At 48.4% G+C, this 19,065-nt stretch overlaps 1 protein-coding gene across 2 annotated transcripts in view; it reads right to left on the reverse strand.

Annotated features, from left to right (window-relative positions):
* Positions 1 to 7,251: 7,251 nt before the first annotated feature.
* The window catches only part of TNK1 (tyrosine kinase non receptor 1), a 49,466-nt gene continuing 37,652 nt past the window's right edge, over positions 7,252 to 19,065 (reverse strand). For both annotated transcript variants that reach the window (XM_081835685.1, XM_081835684.1), the window contains 6 exons: positions 18,816 to 19,019; positions 17,191 to 17,267; positions 15,444 to 15,796; positions 12,565 to 12,660; positions 8,401 to 10,423; positions 7,252 to 7,845 (listed from right to left, as the gene is read on the reverse strand). In XM_081835685.1, the coding sequence (XP_081691811.1) occupies positions 10,301 to 10,423; positions 12,565 to 12,660; positions 15,444 to 15,796; positions 17,191 to 17,267; positions 18,816 to 19,019 (853 nt within the window). In that variant the 3' untranslated portion in view covers positions 7,252 to 7,845; positions 8,401 to 10,300. The remainder of the gene's footprint in view (positions 7,846 to 8,400; positions 10,424 to 12,564; positions 12,661 to 15,443; positions 15,797 to 17,190; positions 17,268 to 18,815; positions 19,020 to 19,065) is intronic.

Here is a 19,065-nt window from a genome sequence, read left to right on the forward strand (position 1 = left end):
GAGGCTGCGGGGTCAGGTTTCAAACTCCCGGCTGAGACAATAGGGAGGAGAGTGCAGGGACAAGAAGAGAAATGAGATGTTCCTTTCTGGAAACACAGAAAACGACGCTTGGATGCATGAAAAAACATTAGCCGGCCTTTTTCAATAGTGAAAAAAGAGGTGATATTGGGCTTGGGAGATTCCAGGCATCGCAATGATGAGCTGTAGCCAGGTCATAAACATGCAATAAAAAGTTAAGAGCCTGCCGGGTCAGGATCCATCTGGCTCAGCACCCCGTTCTCACAGCGGCCAACCGGATGCCCCTTATGGAGAACCACCATCAGGATTCGAACATGGGCCCTTTCCCCACCTGTGGATTTCAGCAACGGGTATTCAGGCGCATGGCTGCCTCCGACTGCAGAGGCATAGCCGTTGTGATAGCCTTTGCCTCTTCCGTGAGGGTGTCAAATCCTCTTTTAGAGTTGTCTGGGTTGGTGGCCGTCCCTGTGGGAGGGAGTTCCCCAGGTGCTGCTGCGCAAGTTTTGCGTCCCATTTCTGAGACACATGATGTGCAAGGTGAGCGAGGGCCGCAGTCCCGAGTTTTGCTCCATTTCTGGTTGTTTTCGCTCGGTGTTTGGTTTTGAAACTAGCCTTCGTTGGTTTAGGGCAGGAGTCCCCAGCGTTCTTTAGACCCCAGGGCACATTAGGAAAATTTGAAATATTGTTGTGGGCGCCTCAAAATACCCATTGTGCAGTGGCGCAGTGTGCTCTTAACTGAATGAATGGCACAGAGCCTGAGTGTGTGTGTGTGTGTGTGTGTGTGTGTGTGTGTGTGTGAGAGAGAGAGAGAGAGAGAGAGAGAGAGAGAGAGAGAGAGAGAGATATGGAAGGTATAATGTTGGAGAAAATGACTTTAAGAAAGCAGGCTTTGTTGTTGTGCCATGAGAGGAAGCGCAAGAGAGCGTGGATGTTGTATCATTCAGCTCCTTCCCAAACCTCCCTTGTACATTTTTTTTCTTCTGGGGGGGGGGGGTTCACTGTCAGAACTAGGCCCTCATCCCCATTTAATCTCTTCTGGGCTTCTGCCAAAGCCTCTGGTCTCCGACCGAAATATCAAACCACTTCACAGATCTGCACACTGGTCATCCACGCCACATTGCCTTAACCACTAAACTTGGGAACGCCCCTGTCTATCCTTTTTTAAAAAAAATATAAAAAAGGGATGGGGGGTTGTTGTTGTTCCCCTCTAACGTCGGGTTTGCAGCAGCACCTTCCCGTACGCCGAGGAAACCCAACGCTTGCATAATATCACTTAACATTCTTTGTGTTTTATATATATATATATATATATTTAAATGTTTACACCTCTGGTGTCTTGCGGTGGGTTTGGGTCACCGGAGGGGGAATAGAGAGAGGAAATGGATGGGGGGTATTTTAGACCCTCCTCACCCCTCCACCGCCCCAAAAGAAAACAAAGAGGGTAAAAGTCGAAGCCTTTTGAGTCTCGAGTTGACAGCGGCGGCTCACGAGGACGGAGGCTGTGAAGGAGCGAGAGGCGATTTGCACGATGTTGGCGGGTTGCACGTGACGAAACCCAGCCATCGTCAAGCTGTTAAAACTTCAGAGAGGTCGAGGCGAGCGGCAGGACAATTGGCTCGCGTTTCATCGACTTGGCCATGGCTGGCGTCTTCAGAGCTGGTGTTGAGCCGGACAGGCGAACGGGATTGTAGAAGGAGCGGTTCCTTCGGGGGGGGGATGCAAGAGAGGCGAGTGCCTTGTTTCCTTGACCGTACCTTCTTTTCCTCCGCAGCAAACCAAAGAATAAATGTATGTAGTTGTTCTGCAGTCCGTTGCGTCGCCTCGTAACTTTTCTCCCGACGCCTCGATCCGAGGGTCATCCAGTATGTAGATGATACCCAGTTCTACCTCTCTTTCAAATCGGAACCAGTGAAGGCGGTGAAGGTCCTGTGTGAGTGTCTGTAGGCGGTTGGAGGATGGATGGCGGCTAATGGATGGAGGTTGAATCCTGACAAGACAGAAGTACGGGAGGCGGGCAGGTGTGGGGGACTCCCTGGTCCTGAATGGGGCAACTGTGCCCCTAAAGGACCAGGTGTGCAGCCTGGGAGCCATTCTGGACTCATCGCTGTCCATGGAGGCGCAGGTCAATTCTGTGTCCAGGGCAGCTGTTTACCAGCTCCATCCGGTACGCAGGATGAGACCCTACCTGCCCGCAAACTGTCTCACCAGAGTGGCGCATGCTCTGGTTATCTCTCGCTTGGACTCCTGCTATGGGCTCTATGTGGGGTTGAAGGTCACCCGGAAACTGCAACTAATCCAGAATGCAGCAGCTAGACTGGGGACTGGGAGCGGCCACCAAGACCATATAACACCAGTCTTGAAAGACCTACACTGGCTCCCAGTACGTTTCCGAGCACAATTCAAAGTGTTGGTGCTGACCTTGAAAGCCCTAAATGGCCTCAAAGGCCCAGTAGACCTGAAGGAGCGTCTCCACCCCCATCGTTCTGCCCGGACACTGAGGTCCAGCGCCGAGGGCCTTCTGGCGGTTCCCTCCCTGCGAGAAGTGAGGTCACAGGGAACCAGGCAGAGGGCCTTCTCAGTGGTGGGGCCCGCCCTGTGGAATGCCCTCCCTTCAGATGTCAAGAAAATAAGCAGCTATCCTATCTTTCAAAGACATCTGAAGGCAGCCCTGTTCAGGGAAGTTTTTAATATTTAATGCTGTATTGTTTTTAACACTCAATTGGGAGCTGCCCAGAGTGGCTCTGGAAACTCAGCCAAATGGGTGGGGAATAAATAATATATTATTATTACTATTATTATTATTATTATTTTATTTTATTTTATTATCATCCAGTCCAACCCCCTGCGATCTCATCTCTCCCAGAGCTCTGTTTGAAACGCGACTATAAAAGCTAATTGCCTTAAACCTGGCTTGCAGGTCATCACAATGAAAGGTCTACAAATCTTTCTTTTCTCCCCCTGTGGAATTTGTTAGCATTACTGTTCATTTCAATTCCACACTGCGTTATATTTTAAAGAAGGAATATCAAAGCAGTTTGCATCGAATGAAACAGTGCAGAATAAAACAAATTCAAGCTTTGGGGAAAATATTCAGAGCCTTCTCTGAGGGACATTTTGGTTTCCCTGTATCAATTTACCTACTTAATTTATAGAGCTGCCCCAAAGCAGAAGGACCTTAGGAAAGCAGTGGGGTGTAGTGGTTAGAGCGTCAGGCTGGGACTTGGGAAATCAGCACTGACCAGGTGTATGAGGAGGAGAACGTCGTCGGCGTGGTTGGGGAAGAAACGCAAAGAGATTGCAGTGTGCTTCTGGGAGTACCACCTCCCAAAAGCTCAACTCTGCAGCTTCTGTGATGTTTTGTTATTGCTTTGGAAGTCTATTAGAAGAAGCATTGGAAGTTGACATGAGCCAACAGGGTGACGCGGCAGCTAAAAAAGCCAATGCAATTCTGGGCTGCATCAATAGGAGTATAGCATCTAGATCAAGGGAAGTAATAGTGCCACTGTATTCTGCTCTGGTCAGACCTCACCTGGAGTACTGTGTCCAGTTCTGGGCACCACAGTTCAAGAAGGACACTGACAAACTGGAACGTGTCCAGAGGAGGGCAACCAAAATGGTCAAAGGCCAGGGGCGCCGACTTATAAAAAATATTGGGGGGCGGGGGCCCATACCAACTTATAAAAAAATATTGGGGGGGCCCAAGACCTCCAAACCGCTGCTGCTGGGGGAACGAAAGGGGAGAGCCCCGGGCTGCCCCGACCTCAAGTGAACCTGTGAGGGCCCGCCCTTTGCGGCAGCCGATTGGCTGCCGCCGTGGGCGGTGAATATTAATGAGCTAGGGGGAATCCCCGCTTCTCGTGGGGCTGACGCCAGCCCCACGACATTGTTGATGGGTCGAGAGCCCGCAACCCCACCCCCTCTCTAGATCGGGAGTGGCTTTGTTTTAACTTATTACTGAATGTATTTTAAAAGGTAACTATCGTCAAACAAGGAAAATAAAAAATACCAACATAATTTTGTGATTTTACAAAGCATAATATAACTAATAATTTTCTTAAATTATTGGGGGGGCGGAGCCCCCCCAAACGAATTTTTGAGGGGGCTCGGGCCCCCTCAGGCCCCATGGAGTCGGCGCCTATGTCAAAGGCCTGGAAATGATGCCTTATGAGGAACGGCTAAGGGAGCTGGGCATGTTTAGCCTGGAGAAGAGGAGGTTAAGGGGTGATATGATAGCCATGTTCAAATATATAGATTCATAGAATCATAGAATCATAGAGTTGGAAGAGACCACAAGGGCCATTGAGTCCAACCCCCTGCCAAGCAGCAAACACCATCACAGCACTCCTGACATATGGTTGTCAAGCCTCTGCTTAAAGACCTTCAAAGAAGGAGACTCCACCACACTCCTTGGCAGCAAATTCCACTGTCAAACAGCTCTCACTGTCAGGAAGTTCTTCCTAATGTTTAGGTGGAATCTAATCTATATAAAAGGATGTCACATAGAGGAGGGAGAAAGGTTGTTTTCTGCTGCTCCAGAGAAGCGGACACGGAGCAATGGATCCAAACTACAAGAAAGAAGATTCCACCTAAACATTAGGAAGAACTTCCTGACAGTAAGAGCTGTTTGACAGTGGAATTTGCTGCCAAGGAGTGTGGTGGAGTCTCCTTCTTTGGAGGTCTTTAAGCAGAGGCTTGACAACCATATGTCAGGAGTGCTCTGATGGTGTTTCCTGCTTGGCAGGGGGTTGGACTCGATGGCCCTTGTGGTCTCTTCCAACTCTAGGGATTCTATGATTCTATGATTCTAAGTGTTGATGGAAAAATTGATACATCAATTTAAGTATTAAGAACATAGCATCATAGAATCTTAGAGTCGCAATCTCCTTTCTCGTAACTGGAATCCATGGGTTCAAGGACCTACTCTAGAGCTGGAGAAAAGTAGCTTGCTCCACCTTCCAGGTGATGGCCCTTCGGATATTTGAAGATGGCTATCCATCTCTCTTCACATTCTCTTCTCCAGTCTAAACATCCCCAACTCCTTCAACCGTTCCTCATCAGGCTTGGTTCCCAGACCCTTGATCATCTTGGTCGCCCTCTGCACACATTCCAACTTGTGAACATCCTCCTTAAACTCTGGTACCCAGAACTGGACACAGTACAGTGGTCCCTTGGTTCTCAAACGCCTTGGGACTCGAAACAACTTGGAACCCAAACGCCGCAAACCCGGAAGTAAATGTTCCGGTTTGCGAACTTTTTCCGGAAGCCGATTGTGCTCCATTTTGAGTGTTACGCTGAGGTCTGCCTGTTTTTCCTATTTATTTTGCGTTTTTGTGGCTGTGTGGAACCCAGTTCAGCTACTGATTGATTGTGTGGCTGCTGTACATTGTTTATTGCTTTCATTTCATGGATCGATGATCTCGTTAGGGAGTAAAGGTAAAGGTAAAGGGACCCCTGACTCTGGGGTTGCAGTGCTCATCTCGCTTTATTGGCCGAGGGAGCCGACGTACAGCTTCTGGGTCATGTGGCCAGCATGGCTAAGCCGCTTCTGGTGAACCAGAGCAGCGCATGGAAACGCCATTTACCTTCCCGCCAGAGCGGTACCTATTGATCTACTTGCACTTTGACATGCTTTCGAATGGCTAGGTTGGCAGAAGCAGGGACCAAGCAACGGGAGCTTGCCCCGTCACAGGGATTCGAACCACCGATCTTCTGATCGGCAAGTCCTAGGCTCTGTGGTTTAACCCACAGTGCCACCTGCGTCCCGTCACATTAGGGAGTAAACGTCATGTTAAATTGCTGTTTTATGGGTTGTTTTTAAAAGTCTGGAACGGATTAACCCGTTTTGCGTTGATTTCTATGGGAAAGCGTGCCTTGGTTTTGGAACGTTTTGGTTTTGGAACGGACTTCCGGAACGGATTAAGTTTGAGAACCAAGGTATACAGGTGTGGTCTGGCCAAGGCAGAACAGAGCAGTACCATAACTTCCCTTGGTCTGGACACAAGACTGCTGTTGATGCAGTCTAGAATTACAGTAGCCTTTTTTTTTTGCTGCTGCGTCAAACTGTGGACTCGCATCCAGCTTGTGGCCTACTAAGACCTCTAGATTCAGCACATGCAAACATAAGTCAGGTTTTAAACATGTCCACACTGACTTGGTGCATGCATGTGTGGTGCTGTCCCCCTAAAAAAAAATTGTAAAACAGCCCTCCAAAAAAACAACTCCATATCAGTGTTTCTAAGTTGGATTCTCATAGAATCATAGAATAGAATCATAGAATCCTAGAGTTGGAAGAGACCCCAAGGGCCATCGAGTCCAACCCCCTGCCAAGCAGGAAACACCATCAGAGCACTCCTGACATATGGTTGTCAAGCCTCTGCTTAAAGACCTCCAAAGAAGGAGACTCCACCACACTCCTTGGCAGCAAATTCCACTGTCAAACAGCTCTTACTGTCAGGAAGTTCTTCCTAATGTTTAGGTGGAATCTTCTTTCTTGTAGTTTGGAGCCATTGCTCCGTGTCCGCTTCTCTGGAGCAGCAGAAAACAACCTTTCTCCCTCCTCTATGTGACATCCTTTGATATATTTGAACATGGCTATCATATCACCCCTTAACCTCCTCTTCTCCAGGCTAAACATGCCCAGCTCCCTTAGCCGTTCCTCATAAGGCATCGTTTCCAGGCCTTTGCCTCTCATGCATCAAATAAACACAGATGTTCAAAGAGAAATAATAAACCAGGGGTCAACAACCTTTTTCAGCTGTGGGCCGGCCCACCATCCCTCAGACCATGTGGGGGCCGGACTATATTGGGGGGGGGAATGAATGTATTTCTATGCCCCACAAATAATCCAGAGATGCATTTTAAAAGCACACCTTCTACTCCTGTAAAAACACCAGGCAGGCCCCACAAATAACCCAGAGATGCATTTGAAATAAAAGCGCACATTCTACTCATGTAAAAACACACTGATTCCCGGACCGTCCGCGGGCCGGATTGAGAAGGCAATTGGGCCGGATCCAGCCCCAGGGCCTTAGGCTGCCTACCCATGAACTGTCCGAGGTGTTCAGACCCCTTTCATTCCAGTCTCCCAATTAACCACCGTCTCCAAGTGCTACCACCATGACATCACCACGGACTTCCCCCGGTGACATCACCACCCAAAGCAGCCTCAGCAACCCCCCCCCCAAAAAATAAACCCTGTTGCACCGTCACACACAAACTACCTGGGCGGCAATATTTACACAGTATCTCATTTATTCACTCATTTACACCATATTTACAAATGCGACACGCACATTATACACCATCCAGAGAGACGGAAAAGTGTGCAGAGGGAGATATGTAATCTGATAACTGCTGTCTGTCGGACTCCTCTATCATTTTGGACTGGAAGGACGGATCCTCTGTTGGGTCTCCCTACAAAAGCAGAACGTTAGCAGCACAGTTCAGATGGGTTTACTCCGAGGGAGAGGCCACGTGAAAGGAGAGAATTATCAGCCCAAAAGACAGCGAGGGGAAGCAGCAAGACTGTTGCTTTGGAACTTAAATTGCAGTGCCGCAAAGCACAGTGTAAGACATAAACAAAGCAATAAAAATACAATTAAAAACCGTACATCATCCAGAACAGTGCATTGTGATTCCTACAAGAGGCAGAAAGGATGACTGGAGGCTTCACCGAGGCCCTCAGCAATTTTCAAGTGGTCCGTAGGGAAAAGGGGAAGTTTGGCTTAGAGGTAATATCTGTTGTGTTCGGGGAAATGTGCGCAGAGTTGCAAATTCAAATGCAGAGGGAAGGAGGGAGGAGTTTGGATTTGATATCCCGCTTTATCACTACCCTAAGGAGTCTCAAAAAAGACGCCTGCTTCTTGGGAGAAAAGCAATGACAAACCTAGACTGCATCTTAAAAAGTAGAGACATCACCTTGCCAACAAAGGTCCTTATAGTAAAAGCTCTGGTTTTCCCAGTGGTGAGGTATGGAAGTGAGAGCTGGACCATAAAGAAGGCTGGTTGCCCAAGAATGGATGCTTTTGAATTCTGGTGCTGGAGGAGACTCTTGAGAGTCCCATGGACTGCAAGAAGATCAAACCTCTCCATTCTGAAGGAAATCAGCCGTGAGTGCTCATTGGAAGGACAGATCCTGAAGCTGAGGCTCCAAGACTTTGGCCACCTCATGAGAAGAGAAGACTCCCTGGAAAAGACCCTGATGTTGGGAAAGATGGAGGGCACAAGGAGAAGGGGACGACGGAGGACGAGATGGTGGGACAGTGTTCTCGAAGCTACCAGCATGAGTTTGAACAAACTGCGGGAGGCAGTGGAAGACAGGAGTGCCTGGCGTCCTCTGGTCCAGGGGGTCACGAAGAGGCGGACACGACTAAACGACTAAACAACAACAAAGGAGTCTCAAAGCGGCTAACAATCTCCTTTCCGTTCCACCTCTAGCGCTGTTTGCTTTCTATAGGATTTTTATTTTTGCAGGGTTTGCAGTGACGCAGAACTCCAGGTCAAGATGCGAGTTTAGCCTTCTCAGCGAGAGCAGAACCTTAAAAAAACGGGGTCCTTTAACACTAAAGGAACATCAGGTGGGGATCCCTTCACCTGCCTTTTCTTAATGGACAAACGAGGAGGGAGAGAGAGGGAGACAGAAAAGTCACAAACGCCTCTCTGCTGTGGGCGGAATTATAGACTTAAACAGAGTTGGAAGGGACCCAAGGGTCATCTACCCCACCGCAAAGTAGACAAAATGGATGAGTTAGAGCAGCCGTTCTCCAACATGGTTAGCTGCCTTGCACCAGGTCCAGTGTCATTCGGATAAGGCCAGTGGGGGAGCCCTAGCGGAGGTGTTGTGATCTGGAGGCAAGGGGAGCAATTTTAGCTACTGAGAATGAATCATCTCACCCTTTGGGCTGATGGGGGCCAATTAAAAGGGTGGGTAATTCTGGAGAAGGGGGAGTTGTTCTTTATGCTCCAAAGTTAAGGATTTGGGAACAGGAAGGTGCTTCAGTTTTGAGCAGGGCCGTCTTAAACATATCCAGCACCATGGTGCAAAGATCCCTCTGGCGCCCCCCTTCCCTTTCCCAGAGCTGAACTTTTTTTTAGGGCTGGAGGAGGCGGGCAGCGGCTGGAGGGCAGCTCCTCCGGTGGGGAAGAGGCAGAGGCTGGACGCAGCACCACGGCAGGCAGCAGACTGAGCAAACAGGCCTGCGCCAAGTGAGCGAGGGCGCATGCGCCACTCCTGATGGGTGTCGGCTCAGTTTTTCCCCTTTTAGCCTTCTGGTGCCCCGCAGAATTCTGTGCCTGCAGACTAAAAGGGGGAAAACCGAGCCGGCGGGAGTGGCGCAGGCACCCTCACTCGCTCAGTGCGCTCGTTCGGTGTTCCCTGGACTCTCGCCTGGCGCCCTCCAGAACTTGGCGCCCCGCGCCACTAGCCTCTATGGGTAAGACGGGCCTGGTTTCAAGAGCACAGAGGGCAGGTTATGTGACGTATGACGGAACTTCAACGAAATCTAAGCCAACTGGAAAGGAAACATTGGAGCACCCCAAAGCATTTGCACAGAAAATAGTAGATCTAACAAATTATTGTTGTCGTCGTTTTTCTCCTTTCTCTTTCCGTATTTATTGGTTTTATCTGTACAGTCGTACCTCGGATCCCGAACGCCTTGTGACTCAGACGTTTTGTCTCCCGAACGCCGCAAACCCAGAAGCGAGTGTTCCGGTTTGCAAACATTCTTTGGAACCTGAACGTCCAACGCAGCTTCCGATTGGCTGCAGGAGCTTCCTACAGCCAATCGGAAGCCGCGCCTTGGTTTCCAAACGTTTTGGAAGTCAAACAGACTTCCGGAACGGATTCCGCTCGACTTCTGAGGCACGACTGTATTATTACTGCGACATCTGAGAAAGGGCCTAGGTGTGATCATGCTGGCGCTTCCCAGTGGGGCAGCTGGTTGGCCACTGGGAGAACAAAATGCTGAACTGGGTGGGCCATGGGTCGGATCCAGCAGGCCCTTCTAGGACTTGCATGAAGGCACCTTGCGCTTCTGAGTTCTGCTGAGGGCACCAGGTTTGTGGAAGCTGCATGAGAGCCAGGGGCAGGATTGCTGGAGGTCTCGCAGAATCCCCCCAAAGCCCCACGGCGGGTCAGCAAAGATTTGCCACCTAAGGGAGATGCATTGGCCTCGCTTTGCGTTTACAACGAGCTTTGCCGCTTGGAAGACGTCAAACGGAGGTGCCTTTTTGTTCTGTCTCTGAAGAGTTTCACACCCTCCTGTTGTCTTTCGCAAAATGCAGGTCAGGTCCGCAGCCCCCGGCTGAGCACATAGCGAGAGGCCATGGCCAGGTTCCATCGATGTTTCTCCAGGATCCACCGGCACTCTTCCCGGGAATGAGAGCTCAGGTGGAAGAGCTGGTTCACCTGCGGAACAGAAGGAGACCGCGTCAGAGGGAGCCGAGACCAGAAAGGGTTTCTCGGGGCAGCTATGAGAGATCGCCATACATGCCCATCGGGCTGCTTCTGATGTGCAGAACTGACACTCAGTGCATCGGTCTGTTAAGCAGAAGGTTGGTGGTTCGAATCCACCCAGGGATGGCTGTGGGCAGGATTTTCCTGCATGGCAGGGGGTTGGACTGGATGACCTTTGGTGTCCTACAATTCTATGAAATACCCGTTCCACATTTGCAAGAAATCGTTCTTATAGTGCACAACTGTGGAACTCTCCGCCTGCTGACACCAGTCATGGAATTTGCGGTGCTCTTTTCGGCACCTGCTAAAAACATTTTTGGTTCAAGAAAGCTTAGATGCTTAGAAAGTTTTAATATTTTTTTAGCCTATTGTTACTTTTAACCTTCCAACAGTCTTACAATGCTGCTCTTGATTTCCCTTAGTGATCACTTTGGTTCTTCTAACCTTTTCTCTACAATCAAGCAGCATATAAGTTTCACAAAATAAATAAATGAATGGTAGAAGGAATGAATAATAGAAGGAACAGGAAAGGAGATTGCGACTCAAGACCAGGAAGAATTTTCTGATAGTAAGAGCTGTTCATAGTGATGTATGGAAGTGAGAGCTGGACCATAAAGAAGGCTGATCGCTGGAGAATGGATGCTTTTGAATTCTGGTGCTGGAGGAGACTCTTGAGAGTCCCATGGACTGCAAGAAGATCCAACCTCTCCATTCTGAAGGAAATCAGCCCTGAGTGCTCACTGGAAGGACAGATCCTGAAGCTGAAGCTCCAAGACTTTGGCCACCTCATGAGAAGAGAAGACTCCCTGGAAAAAGATGTTGGGAAAGATGGAGGGCACAAGGAGAAGGGGACGACAGAGGATGAGATGGTGGGACAGTGTTCTCGAAGGGACCAGCATGAGTTTGACCAAACTGCGGGAGGCAGTGGAAGACAGGAGGGCCTGGCGTGCTCTGGTCCAGGGGGTCACAAAGAGGCGGACACAACTAAACAACTCAACAACAAGAGCTGTTCAGCAGTGGAAAGGTCTTCCTTGGGAGCAGGGCTGGATTTAGGTTTGATGAGGCCCTAAGATACTGTAGGTAATGAGGCCCTTTCTATGTCCAGCTGTCCTTTGTCAACAACAAATTGTTGGTGTTTTGGGGGTCAAATATATGCTCTATGGTCATTTATGGACCTCATAGGTATCTCAATCCATTTGCGCATGTTGCCCTGCAACCAGTCCATGCAGAATGTAGGCACCCTATATATAGAAAGGAGAAAACCTGTGATATTTTAGGGGGCAGGCGAGTGGGCAGGGCCCATGACTTACATCAGGGGTCAGCAAACTTTTTCAGCAGGGGGCCGGTCCACTGTCCCTCAGACCTTGTGGGGGGGGGGCGGACTATATTTTAGGGGGAGGAAAGGAACGAACACGACTAAACGTGTTAGGCGGACACGACTAAACGACTAAACAACAACAACAGCGCAACCCACTGCGACGTGGAAATTGCAGCTTAAAGGATCCCCTCCTTTAAAACATCCAAAATCTCTTCTCTTCTTCTCTTTCCATGGTTCATTTTGCATATCACAAATCCCTGCTTATTTTACAAAAAACTAAACCATTCCATCTTCCATTATTACTTCCACCAAAACTTATTTACACTGCTGGGCTTACCTTGACGCTGCCAGCGTTGTCAAATCTACACAATCTCCCCCCATCTATGCTCAAGTAGGAAATAGTAGTCTTTGTAGTTAACAGGATTTCTTCTGATCTAACTTTGTCCCACGTGGTTTTTTTTTGAAATGCTCAGAGGAAATCTGATTGGTTCTTACGAACACTGCGTAAAAAGTTCTTTTGTGAATAAAACGACCTGGGCCGAGGGGTGGAGAGGATTATTATTATACGCACTCCTCCCAGAGTCTTGCTGGTCAAGTCTAATGGATATTTTATTAATCAGAGTCCAATCCTTCCTTGCTCTGGGAACGCAACACCCAGTTTTAGTGTTACATCAGCTGTTGTGGTCTGATGAGGAATATTTGGGGACGGCCGAGCGAGAGCCCTGTCTCTGCGCGGAACGGGGGCCAGGGCGCCGCTGGAGAACGGGCCTCTCACCTTTAGCAACTGGCTGGCTTTCTGAACATCCCAACCGCTCGCCCTCAAGGCCTCGTGGCATTCTTCCGTCGTGGCGCCATGGACCTTGTCTTCTACCTGGGGAGGCAAACAGCCAGAGTCAAAGGCAAAATATTCCCAGGGCGACCTCCAAACCTGCAACTGGGTGCGAGCAAGGCGTCAGGGAGGGGAAAAGATTCGAATCATAGACTTGTAGAGCTGGAACCCCGAGAATCATGCAGTCCAACCCCCCTGCAACGGAAGAATATGGAGCTGTCCCGTATGGTGATTGAACCTGCAACCTTGGCGTTATCAGCAGCACGCTCTAAGCAACTGAGCTATCCGGTGGTCGATTCATAGCCGCACCCATTATTGGTTCCTGCAAGGGGGTTGGGCTGAATGACCTTTGGGTGGCCCAGCGCTGCGATTCCACGATACCATGCACAGAATTCTATTACTCTTTCCTATGAACCATGGCGGCCCCCTACCTTTCCATTATTATTATCATCATCATTATTAATAATATATTAATTGTTAGTATTATTTTTAATTGAATTTATATAACGCTGTATACCCAGGGGTCTCGGAATAAAATCAAGATATAAAACCACAAAATACAGAATAAAAATAAAAACAACCCCCCCAATAGCCCCCTCCCCCCCCCACAAAAAAAAACACATTTTAAAAGGGCATAGGACGTAAATCGGATCAACCATATTTATTTATTTATTGTCCCTCCCATCTTCCAGAAGTAAATGCGAGACTCAGCCTCAACCAAAAGCAATTTCTGGGATAGCTCATTCTTTTTTTTTTTCATTTTTCTAAAAAAAATTAATTTCAAAACCAAAAAAAATTAACAAACATCAAATTCAAAATCCATATTCATTTTCTAAAATAAGCCTATTACATTGATTACCTAAATTAAAATATATCTAATTGTTCTAGGCTTCCCTTTGTTGTATGTAAATACAACGCAATTAACAAATTATATTATAAATGATATTATAGGTTCCCATATACCCCCCACTCCCCTTCACCCATGTGTGATCCCAATATTTTACTTCTCCCATCTTGTTGTCTTGTTACAATTTAATAATTATTCAATTGATTCTATTATTATTTCCTTGCTTAGCCCTGCACGTTTTACACATTCTCCATCAATATTTCAATTCCGGAACTGTATTTTTTCACTCCATCCCACTCTCTAATTTTTCTCTGATTCGAGCAGCCTCTAATAATTGCCGCCCATTTTGCCATTTCTACAAACTCGCAGAGTTTGCTTTGCCATTCGAATAGCGATAGGATTCTCTCCCCCTTCCGGGGACAGCTCATTCGGTCGAGCACAATCCTCTTAATCTCAGGGTCCTGGGTTTGAGTGCCGCACTGGGCAAAAGATCCCTGCATTGCCGGGGGGTTAGACTGGATGACCCTCGGGGACCCTTATAAACTCCACAGCTCTACCTCTCTTTCAAATCAGAACCAGTGAAGGCGGTGAAGGTCCTGTGTGAGTATCTGGAGGCGGTTGGAGGATGGATGGCGGCTAACAGATTGAGGCTGAATCCTGACAAAACAGAAGTACTGTTTTTGGGGGACAGGGGGCAGGCAGGTGTGGAGGATTCCCTGGTCCTGAATGGGGCAACTGTGCCCCTGAAGGACCAGGTGCGCAGCCTGGGAGTCATTCTGGACTCACCGCTGTCCGTGGAGACACAGGTCAGTTCTGTGTCCAGGGCAGCTGTCTACCAGCTCCATCTGGTACGCAGGATGAGACCCTGCCTGCCTGTGGACTGTCTGGCCAGAGTGGCGCATACTCTGGTTATCTCTTGCTTGGACTACTGCAATGCGCTCTACATGGGGCTACCTTTATTTTTTATTTTTTTATATAAATGTTTATTAAGGTTTTACATAATAAAACAAATATCACAGTCAAAGAAGAAGAAAAAAGAGAGAAAAACAGTCAAAAATAGCACAAACCAAAAATGACAAAAACAACAAAGAAACCAGAAAAAAAATTATTCCTTGCTTACTATCTTTATAACCCTCTTTCCTGACTTCCTCACATCTCCCTTTTCTGTGTTCCCCTTTACACAATCAAATTCAGCAATTTCCTGCCCTCTTTCCAATCTTATACCCTATTATAGATTTCAACCTATTATGCCTTTGGTTTCTTTTCCTTTTTTAAAGCCACTTGTCATGTGTTCTTTATAACTTAATCCCTTATATCATTTGTTTAGTCTCGACATAATAATACTCTGGTCTTGTCCCTTTTTTCTCAAATCATTTTTACATATTTCTTTTTACCATGTCACTGATTACATGGGGCTACCTTTAAAGGTGACCTGGAAACTGCAATTAATCCAGAATGCGGCAGCCAGACAGGTGACTGGGAGTGGCCGCCGAGACCATATAACACCGGTCCTGAGAGAACTGCATTGGCTCCCAGTATGTTTCTGAGCACAATTCAAAGTGTTGGTGCTGACCTTTCAAGCCTAAACGGCCTCAAAGGCCCAGTAGACCTGAAGGAGCATCTCCACCTCCATCATTCTGAGATCCAGCTCCGAGGGCCTTCTGGCGGTTCCCTCATTGTGAGAAGCAAAGCTACAGTGAACCAGGCAGAGGGCCTTCTTGGTGGTGGCGCCCGCCCTGTGGAACGCCCTCCCACCAGATGTCAAAGAGATAAACAACTACCCAACATTCAGAAGACATCTTAAGTTCAGGGAAGTTTTTAATGTGTGACATCTTAGTGTCTTTTTGGTCTTTGTGGAAGCCGCCCAGAGTGGCTGGGGTATAAATAATAAATTATTACTATTATTAGTATTATTATTACATTTCTAGGACTCCTTGCTGCTGCCTTTGGCATCGTTTGGTCAAATCCGTGCCCTCACCTCTTTGATCTTCTTCTCGATCTCTGCCAGGGTTGGCCTTTGCCCTCCAGATGGGGCTGGGGGCAGCACCCCTTTCGGAGGTGGGGGTCTGGGCGGCCGTTGCTCCTTCTCCCTGGCCCCTGGAGGAGGGCCGTCGGGCTTGGGCAGGGCCCAGGAGGGCAGGGCCGGATTCGGCAAGCGGGACAAAGGTTTCCGACACCGCGGCTCCAGCTGCTGCGCCGGAGGTCCTGGCAGATCGCTGAAACGGCGCTGTTGGGGAGGGACGCCAGGAGGGTCTGGTTTGAAGGCGGGCAGCCGTGCTTTGGTCCGCAGGACGCTGAAGTCCGAAAGGGACTCCAGGCTCTTGGAGAGACCTGGAAGGAAGACCAGAAAGAAGCAAGGATGAGAGAAACATGGCATTGCATATATTTTTTTGGAGAGAATTGGGATTTTTTTTTTAATTTGCATTTTATTTATTTGTTAACATTCTTATATTACATCGGTAAACGTTACAGGACTTACTGTAATATAATTTCCAAACATGTATACCAAAATTATATACAAATTTTATATACCTAGAAAGAAAATGAAACCGAAACAAAAAGGAAGAACAAAGAGAAAAAAACAAATCCCCCCCCCCAAATCACATACGGTGGTACCTTGGGTTACATACGCTTCAGGTTACAGACTCCGCTAACCCAGAAATATTACCTCGGGTTAAAAACTTTGCTTTAGGATGAGAACAGAAATCGTGCGGCAGCTGCGCAGCGGCAGCAGGAGGCCCCATTAACTAAAGTGGTGCTTCAGGTTAAGAACAGTTTCAGGTTAAGAACGGACCTCCAGAACGAATTAAATACTTAACCCGAGGTACCACTGTACTTAATAACACACTAGACTTCCTGTCTATCCCGTTGTATGTTTCTTTTTTTACAAATGAATGTACCCTTATTATTGTACATTTTTTTACATTTTATCTAATATATTCCTGTATCGATATGTGCTCTTAGTCTTATTTCTCAGCTCAGTCTCACTCCAATCGGGAAGTAAACCTGGGCCAGATTTAGGTTTGATGAGGCCCTAAGCCACTGAAGGTAATGGGCCCTTGATATGTCCAGCTGTCCTTTGTCAACAACAAATTGTCCCTGTCTTTTTTTGTGTTGATATATGGTCATTGATGGACCTCATAGGTATCTCAAGCCATCTGCCCATGTTGCCCTGCAACCAGTCCATGCAGAATGTAGGCACCCTATATACAGAAAGGAGCAAACCAGGGATATTTTAGGGAGCAGGCTAGCAGGCGGGCCCCATGACTTATATCCTAGGAGCCTACACAACACAAAACACTGTTGCTGTCAGTAGGTTTTATTTTATTTGTTTTTTATCTTATATTTTGGAAATGTACATCTAGGTTTTTCTCCTTTAAATTTTTTTGGGGGCCCCCAAGAGTGGGGCCCTAAGCTATAACTTCTTTAGCTTATACCCAAATCCGTCACTGAGTCCAGGGCCAGGACTCCCTCACAAAGCCATTGAGTGGCAAATCTTGCAAGGGTGGTCGCTGGAATAGAAGCCGACACCTAAGGGCCTCGGTGCCGTCGCTCCCCCCAATAAAATATTTGAGGGGCCCCCCTCAAGATAATGGGCATTGCCATTCAAATGGTGCTCCAACAACTTCTCTCAGAGTGACTTAAGTTGTTGGAGCACTAATAATAATAATAATAATAATAATAATAATAATAATAGATTAAAGGTGGGTGAAGCAGACACTCACGACTCAACTGCAACAGCTGCTTGCCTCCAGTTCGATTCTGGGGATTGGCGTTAACCGCCCGTGCTTTCGGTTTCTTCCTAGGGTAGAAAACAAACAACCCTCTAATTACATATATTTAAAATAATGATGATAATAATAATTGCACAGCTTTACTAATAGCTACTCCCCGGACCGGCCTTCCGGCGAACATGAAATCCTGAGCCGCTGATCCTTTTGGACCTGCAACTTTTAGAACCTCATCTCCCTGCCGAAGCAGCTCAGAACATTTCCCTTTCTAAAAACATTGTTGCCAGGAGCTTAATGGTTTCAATTGCCAATTAATTGCTTCTTTTATTCCTTGCAAACTGCGTCACAATGCAGCTGAAGGCGGTTGGGGCCAGTCTCACCCCCGACCACCGGGGGGAGCACATGTAATGCTGCAGGGTCCCTGTGCATGACTCCCTCTGTGTTCGGGTGGCGCTGTGGTCTAAACCACCGAGCCTCTTGGGCTTGCCAATCAGAAGGTCGGCGGTTCGAATCCTCGTGACGGGGCGAACCCCCGTTGCTCGGTCCCAGCTCCTGCCTACCTAGCAGTTCGAAAGCACACCAGTGCAAGTACTGTATTTTTTGCTCTATAAGACTCACTTTTTCCCCTCTTAAAAAGTATGGGGAAATGTGTGTGCGTCTTATGGAGCGAATGCAGGCTGCGCAGCTATCCCAGAAGCCAGAACAGCAAGAGGGATTGCCGCTTTCACTGCGCAGCGATCCCTCTTGCTGTTCTGGCTTCTGGGATTCAGAATATTTTTTTTCTTGTTTTCCTCCTCCAAAAACTAGGTGCGTCTTGTGGTCTGGTGCGTCTTATGGCACGAAAAATATGGTAGGTAAATAGTATTTCCATGCACTCTGGTTTCTGCCACAGTGTTCCATTGCGACAGAAGCGGTTGAGTCCTGCCGGCCACATGACCCAGAAAGCTGTCTGCGGACAAACGCCGGCTCCTTCAGCCTGAAAGCAAGATGAGCGCCGCAACCCCATTGTAGCCTTTGACTGGATTTAACCGTCCAGCGCTCCTTGACCTTTTTACCTGCAAGCACACATGAGCACTAGGGTAAGGTTACCAGATATTTTTCAATGAATCCAGGGACACTTTTCAACTTCAATGGATTTTGTCAGGGGTAAAGGTAAAGGGACCCCTGATCATTAGGTCCAATCGTGGCCGACTCTGGGGTTGTGGCGCTCATCTCGCTTTACTAGCCAAGAGAGCCAGCGTCCAGCTTCTGAGTCATGTGGCCAGCATGACTAAGCCACTTCTGGTGAACCAGAGCAGCGCATGGAAATGCCGTTTACATTCCCGCCAGAGCGGTACCTATTTATCTACTTGCACTTTGACATGCTTTCGAACTGCTAGGTTGGCAGGAGCAGGGACCGAGCAACGGGAGCTCACCCCGTCATGGGGATTCGATCCACCGACCTTCTGATCGGCAAGTCCTAGGCTCGGTGGTTTAACCCACAGCGCCACCCGCGTCCCCATTTGTCAGGGGACTGTTTTGTAAATCTGGGGACTGTCCCCGGGGAACGGGAACGTCTGGTAACCTTACACTAGAGAAGACCTTTCTCCATTCCCACCCCCATCCTGATGACGACGTACTCCTCTATCCGGTCCGGAGCGCCCCATCCGCGCTCGGGGTCGATGTCCCCGTGTCCCAGGTGCACGAAGGAGCTGCGGATCGGGAGGCTGATCTGCGGCGTGCCAGCAGGGGGCGCTTCGTCCTCCGGCTTTGCTATGGACGACGGGAAGATACCCACCCTCAGGGTCCGCCTGTTCTGGCCTCGCCACGTCGAGGAATCGGGGCTGGAAGAGAGAGAGAGGGTGTGGGTGAGAGAGATCAATCCCTGCC

Source organism: Podarcis erhardii, assembly GCF_964252035.2.
Source record: "Podarcis erhardii genome assembly, chromosome: 13".
Taxonomy (NCBI): Eukaryota; Metazoa; Chordata; class Lepidosauria; order Squamata; family Lacertidae; genus Podarcis; species Podarcis erhardii.